Raw genomic sequence first — 9027 nt, 5'->3', positions numbered from 1 at the left:
AGTCAGAATCGACTCTAGGGCAGTGGGTGGTATACCCATACAAGGAATACTTCTCGCCAATAAAAAAGGAATGAACTACTGACACCTGCAATATGGATGAATCTCAAAACCATTACGCCATGTGAAAGAAGCCAGACACAAAAAACTACATACCATATCATCCCATTGATAAAAAATCCTAGAAAAGGCAAAATGATAATGATAGAAAGTTCAGTGGCCACCAGGGACCAGCGACTGCAGCAATGGCATGCTGGGGCCGGCACACATGGGTCAGTGTGTAATGATTCACGAGAGCCCATTAATCATGGTGGGAGTATTTACACCATTCAGCAAATGCGGCAAATGAGGTCTCCCCCGCTTCTTCCCCCAGAGAACCAGCTGTCATACACCAACACATCACTAAGGTGGGGGAGGAAAGGATTAACTGCCAAGTGACTCATATGAGGGAATTGGGGGTGAAGGAAATGTTCTACACCATCATTGTGATGGTGGTTACATGACTATATATTTGTCAAAACTCACTGAACACTGAAAATTGGTCAATATGATTGTATGTAAATCACACCTCAATAAAGCCAACCGCCCTCTCCCAAAAAAAAAAATCTTATAGTGGAAGTGGACTACTTAATGTGAGCACTCATTAAAATTTCAACAACCAGCTGTTGCCTTTCTGCTGAACAGAGCGGCAGACAATAACAGAAACACAGACAAGTTTATCTGTGTCTATAAACGTCTGTATCTCAAAAGTTAACTTTATCATTGTGCTTCTGGCTCTGAAGGTTTTCATATGCCAACATCCTCAGGTTTCCCACATCGAGACGGGATCTGTTCCATAACTCAAAAGTTATACACTCATTCTCTAATAAATCTACTAACTGGAGGCTTTTGACGTTAACAGTACACACAGCAGCCGAGGGCTAATAAATTCACACCCTTTAGCGAAAGAGATCAAGCCAGAGAACTGACGCGTTCAATTGTGAATCAGCAAAAGGCATGCTTGCTCCAATTCCCAAGGCCATGTAGGCATCATATCCCTTACTTTAAAAACGCACAACCACATAGATGTCGATGTTATCTGAAGTACGAGTCTCTAATAAATACCGCTGGGGGGTGAAAAGGAGGCTGGTCAGAAGGAAAAGCGTACGGAATGTAATGTAAAAGTATATCGGGTAAATGGGAGTGTTCAGCAAATAATTCTGGAATTTCATTCATTCAACAACTATTTATTGAGTGAGTGGAGCCCTGGTGGCGCAGTGGTTAAGAGCTTGACTGCTAATCAAAAAGTCAGCAGTTCGAATCCACCAGCTGCTCCTTGGAAACCCTATGGGGCAGTTCTACTCTGTCCTATAAGGTCACTATGAGTCGGAATCGACTCGACGGTAATGGGGTTCATTATAGAACGTTTCCTGTTGTATGCTGTCTGATTGTTGTAAGTAATAAAAGCTACTCTCCATGTGCCAACGTGTGTTCAGGCTCTGATGGGAAGGACATGATGTTTATGGAGCAATCCATATTAGTTATTGGTGCCCTTTTTCTAATGGCCTCCCGGCTCCCTGGAAGTTGGGCACAGCCTGTGTGCACAATGCAGATCTGGAGTGTTGTCCTGTACAGGGAAAGAGGAATGCTGGTGACGTGTGTTGGAGGAGGAGGAGCTGCAGTTTCAAATCGGGGGTCAGGGAAGGCCTCATGGAGAAAGGGACACTTGAACAAAGACTTGAAAGAGGTGAGGAGGAGCCACGAGGATATGTGGGGAAGGGTGTACCAGGCAGAGGGAAGTCATGCAAATGCCCAGGGTGGGAGCAAGGATGGAAGCTCTGCACAACAGCAAGGAGGCCGAGTGAGTTGTCTGAACATCTCTAAATCAATTTCTTCACCAAAGAGTGAGTGTGTGCTTTCAGGCGGAAGGTGCCAAACGGCCTTACTGTGTCTCAAACATGGTGGGCGACAGCAGTGGCTGCAGTGGGCAGGAAAAGCTCTCCCTCCAAGGAGCCATGATCTGAGCGTTGCCTCTCTCTCTAGCAGAGACCACAGGGCAAGAGGGACTTAAGACTCTCATGGCAGGAGACAAGGTAGGCAGGACAGCAGCAGAGAGGCCCCTGCAACAGGAGCAAATGTTAGAGGATCGCAAAGAGAGGTCAGAACAGTCCCTGCCTGTCATCTATGGTGGACTGATAAACACCACCATGACAAATGAAGAAGAAAGTGACATTGTCAATGATTTCATTCTACTTGGATCCACAATCAATACCCATGGGAGCAGCAGTCAAGAAATCAAATGACATATTGCATTGGGCAAATCTGCTGCAAAAGACCTCTTCTGAAGTTTTAAAAAGCAAAGATGTCACTGTGATGATTAAGGTACACCTCAACCAAGCCATAGTCTTTTCAATTGCCTCATATACATGCAAAAGCTAGACGATGAAAAAGGAAGACAGAAGAAAAATTGGTGCATTCGAATTGTAGTGTTGGTAAAGAATATTGACTATACTGTGGACCGCCAGAAGGATGAACAAATCAGTGTTAGAAGAAACACAACCAGAATGCTACTGAGAAGCGAGGATGCTGAGACTTCGGCTTGCTTCCTCTGGACACGTTACCAGAAAAGACCAATTGCTAGAAAAGGACATCATGGTTGGGAAAGTAGAGGGTCAGTGAAAACACGGGAAACCCTCAGTGAGATGCACTGGCACAACAGCCACGACAATAAACTCAAAACACACCAACAATCATGAAGATGGTGCAAGACTGGACACTTTTCGTTCGATTATATATAAGGTGGCCATGACTCGGGCCCAACTTGATGGCAACCAACAACATCAGCAACGGTGTTGATACTCTACACACAGAAGGAAAAGCACCAGAAGCTAGTCCACTGATCTGAAGCTGGAGAAGCACAAACCAGTTGGGATAGAAATTAAGATAGCTCTAAGCAGACTTTTCTACATTGACATTCAGCTCCTTTACTTCTCCCAACCTGTGTGTTTTGAAGGGGCCACAACCCGTACTGATTTAACCCCTGGTGTAGGCTCCACGAATGGAGCTCTGGTGGCCCAGTGGTTAAGAGCTAGAGCTGCTAACCAAAAGACTGGCAGTTCAAATCCACCAGCCACTCCTTGAAAACCCCATGGGGCAGTTCTACTCTGTCCTATAGGGTCACTATGAATTGGAATCGACTCAACAGCAACAGGTTTGGTTTGGTTTGGTTTTTTGGTAGGCTCCGTGAAGCCCTATTGATGAAAATGTGCTGCAGTGGTCTTGGTGGACTATGGGGGTATGTCAACAATGAGCCAGAGTGCTAAGGTGGGTGATGAGCATTGTGAGCTGAGCCCCAAGTGGGTGACTGTGTGTGGTTACTGGATGCATTATTGAACAGCACACAGAAGCTGGCCCCCTACAGGTTAGAAAAGGAACACCCTGGAAGCATCTGGGTACACAGCCCTGGCTGCTCCTCCCCCAGGCCTGGGTCTAGGAAATGGGAAGATGGGCTGCATTAAGACCAGGTGGGTACTGGCATAGGGCACTGGTGAGTCAAAAAGCACAGGGCAAGCAGATGTAAAAAGTTCTGGACCAGGAGCAATATACTTGGTTTCTAAACACCACAACTGGTCATTAGGCTTTGAGAGTTACTTAACCTCTCTGAGCCTCCACTTCCTCATCTTTAAAAACAAGTCACCCAACTTCTTAACGTGGCAGTCGGTAGAATCAAATGAGATAATGTATGTGAATGTAGCTGGCAAATGGTGGGTGCAAGACCAGCAGTTCTCAGAGTGTGGTCCATGGACATGGGGGGAGAGGGGGTCCTGAAACCCTTTGAAAAGATCTGAGAAAACCTCCCTTTTCCAAATATATATCTGCATCTAAGTGAGCCCTGAATTTCTCTGTATATTTCCCAAAAAACTGCTGATAGAATCCAGCTGTCCTCTATTAAGCCAAAAAGATTTTTAAAAATGTAAAACGATGCCTCTCACTAAATATTTTTATTGCGGAAAATACAGTTATGTCTCATTTAAAATGTCACGTGTTAAAATGTAATTTTTTAAAATTTTTAAATGAATACAAGTTTTTTTAAAATTTGTTTTAATTTCTAATACTGCAAACAATAGATAAAAACAAAAGCTCTTTGACGTCTTCAATTTCTAGGAGTGTATAGGGGTCCTGGGACCAAAAAAGTTTGGGAACTTCTGTGCTAAACAAACCAATGGAAGGTGTTTACTAGCTTCTTCAACCTGGGGCTGCCTCTCAAGACTCTACTCCAGGACACCTCTTACAGAGTATCCAACAAACACAAACCCACTGCCGTGAGGTGGATTCTGACTCATTGCGACCCTACAGGACAGGGAAGAACCGCCCCATAGGATTTCCAAGGCTGTCACCTTTACAGAAGCAGGCTGCTACATCTTTCTCCCGCAGAAGGCAGGTGGGTTCGAACCGCCGACCTTTCGGTTAGCAGCAGAGTACTTACGCACTGCGCCATCAGGGCTCCTTTACAGAGTATGACTCGCACGTTTTTACATTTGTAGGGAGACAGAAGTTTTGTTATGGGGGCTGGTAAGAATACAGTTTACGCCAGCTAAGGTTTTGTACCCATTTTCCGGGTCCATGCAAAGGCCCTCCCCGATGCAGTATGAGCGACCTCGCCGGGCGTAGGTGGCCAGGCAGGGCCGGCTGGGCACACGGAGACCGGCCGGCGGGGTGCCCGCGGGGGTGTGGGGACCTGCACTCACAGCCTCGGCAGCGCCGCCTCCGCTCCGCGCACCGCCCTCCGCAGCAGACGCAGCGCCATCTTCCCCACGTGTGCGCGCCCTGCCCCAGCCACGCCTCCGCCACGCCCAAAGCCCGCTTCTCCCCGCCCACGGCCAGCCCCCTGCCCACTTGTCTCCGCCCCCACTTTCCCCCACCGACCGCCGGTCCGCTTCACCCTGCAACGCCCCGCCTCCGTCCTGTCCGGGGCTCGGCTCGCCGCGCCACGCCCTCTCCGACCACGCTCCGCCCTTCTGGCTCCGCCCACGCGTCTCCCTGTGTCACCTCCCCCACGTCCAGGCATGACCTAACAGGTCCGGACCAGAAGGCCCAAGGTCACTGGCCTGTTGGGCAGAGTTCTCCAAATAATCTTCCTCGTTTATGTGCGGGCCAGAGGAATAAGACGATCTGAATGGTTTTTTGAGATCCTTGGGTTTAAGAGATCCTTGGGTTTTCCCGGCCAGAAACCGGCCAAATTTTCTAGGGATTTCTTTGCTGTTTTTGTTGTTAAAATAAAGCCTGAATCAGTTTGTGAGCCTCAGTGTCTGCATAGCTTGGTTAACAATTAATCTAGGAGGGGTCAAAGAAAATGCAGGAAGAACTCCATTATGGGTCACACATCCCTGTAACAGGACCAGAGACAGCTCTGGACAGCTTTCTGGGCCACAGAAATGCATGCTGAAGAGAGTGGCAGGGGACACAACTCTTCACTCTGTCCTGTCTGTCCTTCAGCGAATATTACTCCTTTCGGATTCACAGTCCTGAGAACGTTAAAGTATTTAAAACGCGGTACTCTGCCCTGTCCCACTGTACGTCATCTGCTCCATGTTGCCTAATCCATTCCTAATCCAATGAGTACTTCTACCTACCTATGCCTAAAAAGCCCTAGTGATGCAACGGTTAAGCACTCGACTGCTAACAGAGACGCTGACCTTGGAACTCACCCAGCTGCTACGCAGCTCTGCGGGAGAAAGCCCTGGTGATCTGCTTCTGCAGTTCTACTCTGTCACATGGGGTCATTATGAGTAGGAATCAACTGGATGACACCCAATACAACAATTTATCGCCTAGTTCCCTGTGGATGTTCAATTTCTGAGGGACAGAAGTAATATTGTTACATCCAATACCAGCAGGAGGTGTGTGCTCAATTCCTCCTGCCCCTCAGGCTCATCCCACGCCCAGTCCATCCAAGGCTACCTCCCTTGTCCTCACACTAGCCATATTGGAGATGGAGGCAAAAGGAAAAACCAGTAATCCTGATTCTGCCTTTATTTAAAATTTTGATATTTTGTTTAGAATGGATTTTTTTACATGAACTTTGATGTTTTAAATATTGTATTGAAATATCATTTCCCGTAATTAGTGAGTTTTTTGGTCCCCACGCCCTTAATTTAGTATCCAAGGCTGGTCCCCTCACTTGCCTCTCCCTAGTCCCAGCCCTGATCCGGGCTACCATCATTTTTACCTGGATTATTCCAAAGCCTCCCCGTTTCCACGACTATCGCCTATAATCAACCCTTTTACTATACAGCCAGGCTGATCTTTCAAAAGCCTGACACTCAGCCTGTGTAATGGTTTGAATTATGTCCCCCCAAAAATGTGTGTATCAATTTGGCTGGCCATGATTCCCAGAATTGTGTGGTTGGCCTCCATTCTGTGATTGTGATTATGATTGTAATTTTATGTTAAAGAGGATTAGGGTGGGATTGTAACACCACCCTTACCCAGGTCACATCCCTGATCCAATGTAAAGGGAGTTTCCCTGGGGTGTGGCCTCACCACCTTTTATCTCTCAAGAGATAAAAGGAGAGGGAAGAAAGCAGAGAGTTGGGGACCTCATACCACCAAGAAAGAAGTACTGGGAGCAGAGCATGTCCTTTGGACCCGAGGTTCCTGCGCAGAGATGCTCCTAGTCCGGGGGAAGACTGATCATGATGAGGATCTTCCTCCAGAGCCGACACAGAGAGAAAGCATTCCCCTGGAGGTGAAGCCCTGAATTTGGACTTTTAGCCTACTTTACCGTGAGGAAATAAACTTCTCTTTGTTAAAACCACCCACTTGTATTTCTGTTAGAGCAGCGCTAGATGACTAAGACAGCCCAGTTCCACTGTTTATTAGCTGTGTGACTTCGGGCAAGTTACTTAACTTCTCTGTGCTTCAGTTTCTTCTCTATAAAACGGGGATATAAATAGTACAATCAGAGGATTGTTACAGGATATACTGAGTTAATATATATAAAGAGCTTAAAACCTTGCCTGGCCGAGAGTAAGGGCTTGATCAGGTCAGCTACTTCTCATTATTATTATCACTTCGATTCCTTTCTTAAAACCCTTCGGTGGCTTTCAATAAGAAGCATGTAGAATTAAATCCAAATTTTTCACCAGGGCCCTCAAGCCTTATATGATCTGGCCTCTGCCTGCCTCTCTAATCTTATCTCACAGTCCCGCTTGTCTTCTTTCCCTGTTTTTTGTAAATCACTAAGCCTTTTCCCACTTCAGGACCTTCATATACACCGCTCCTATCCCCACAACGCTCATGGCTACACCTTCTCATCCTCCAAGACTTCTAGCCCACGTGCAATCTGCTCAAAGGGGCACAGCAACTTGATGGTTTCCACCGCAGCTCTCATCCTAATGTCTATTTATGTACGTGTTTATTTACTTTCTTATTTTTGCCTCCCCGCAGTGGTTGGGGGTGGGGAGAATTATCGACCATCTATCAGGTGAGCTTTTGGGGGTGGGGGCAGAGGTTGTCACAATGAATGGAATCATTACTGCCGTTTAGTGGGCAGGGCTAGGGATGTGCTGGGCCGTCCCCTTCATAGAAGGGCCGCTAGTGTCCTGGTTTAGGAACACCATCTGCAGCGCTGGACTCTTTGAAAGCAGGAACCTGGTGTGTCTTGTTCACTGCTGTGCCCCCAGGCCCGGCTCAGTGGATATACGATGAAAATGTGCCGCCAGCCTCATTACAGTTCTGAGCACTACCGTATAAGTAGCTGTTGCTATTAGGTGCCGTAGATTTGATTCCGACTGATAGTGGCCCCATATGACAGAGTAGAACTGCCCCATAGGGTTTTCTTGGCTGTAATCTTTGTGGAAGCAGATCGCCAGATCTTTCTCCTATGGAGCCTCCGGGTGGGTTCGAACCAACAACCTGTCAGTTAGCAGCAAATGCTTAACGGTTGCGCCACCGGGGCTCCTTATATGAATAGTTACCCTTATTAAAAATGACCATTTTTGGTAAGCAGGTCATCCAATGACTTACAAGCAGTTCTGGGATTATGAACGAGTTCCGTTAACAAATCTGTCTTTAAGTCGAATTTGTAGTAAATCGGAAAAGTCAGTATGGTTCCTATCTAACGTAAGTTAGTCGAATGTTTTCTTAGCATATAACGTGCCTTTCTAAGAATGAAAAACATTAAAGAAACACTTCCAAATGCAATAAAACATCTTTAACATGTTACAGTAATGATAATGTTTTGATGCGCGTCACAAATAACCATTGTATGTACCTTGAATTTTTGATATAATAGGCTTTTAGGGGGTTCGTTTGTAACCACGGGTTGTACGTAAGTTGGGTATTGGAAACCCGGGGCTTGCCTGTATTTGCTAAATGGTTTCCCTTCAGATTCTGGTTGAAGAAATTGTAGCTGTGCCCATTCTCACCAAGAACGTTGTGGTTTTGTTACACTTCTTAACGAGCCCTGGTGGTGCAGTGGTTAAGAGCTCCGCTGCTAACCGAAAGGTCAACAGTTCGAATCCACCAGCCGCTCCTTGGAAACCCTATGCAGCAGTTCTACTCTGTCCTATAGGGTTGCTATGAGTCTCAATCGACTCACGGCTACAGGTTTGTTTTTTTTTTGGTTTAGTGAGATTACTAATTTGTAGGTTTTAAGAACTGTTTTCTATGCCGGTATATCTTAAAAATAAAGCTTTATTAAATCTGTCTACATAGTGTGTGGATTTCTTGGGGGCATATTTCCAGATAAAATATAAAAAGGGATCCAGGATCCTCCTCTGAGGTTAGCCAAGTCTGTCTTTACTCACAGCCTCTACAACTGAAAAGGGAGGAAAAGTATACATTTGCCCAAGGACGGCAAGAGAGCGTCTGAAGTTCAGTAGAGAGAAGTAGCTCCAGGAGACCCAGTATTGCCTCGTAAGAGCCTGGCTGCAATGTCAGAAAGGAGGACCGGGGATAGAACAGCACACCTCTAGGGCATGATGGGAATTGGGGCTTGTTTTCTGGGACTGCTGCACTCACTGACCACAAATTGGGTAGCTTATAAGA

At 46.5% G+C, this 9027-nt stretch overlaps 1 protein-coding gene across 1 annotated transcript in view; it reads right to left on the bottom strand.

Annotated features, from left to right (window-relative positions):
* The window catches only part of CLYBL (citramalyl-CoA lyase), a 315713-nt gene extending 310923 nt beyond the window's left edge, over positions 1 to 4790 (bottom strand). The window contains exon 1 of the mRNA XM_023738521.1: positions 4725 to 4790. Within this exon, the coding sequence (XP_023594289.1) occupies positions 4725 to 4783 (59 nt within the window). The 5' untranslated portion in view covers positions 4784 to 4790. The remainder of the gene's footprint in view (positions 1 to 4724) is intronic.
* Between the last annotated feature and the right edge of the window lie 4237 nt (positions 4791 to 9027).

The sequence above is a fragment of the Trichechus manatus genome, unplaced genomic scaffold (assembly GCF_000243295.1).
Source record: "Trichechus manatus latirostris isolate Lorelei unplaced genomic scaffold, TriManLat1.0 scaffold00118, whole genome shotgun sequence".
NCBI lineage: Eukaryota > Metazoa > Chordata > Mammalia > Sirenia > Trichechidae > Trichechus > Trichechus manatus.
The sequence above is the reverse complement of the archived record's forward strand: the minus strand, read 5'-3'. Positions and strand labels throughout refer to the sequence as shown.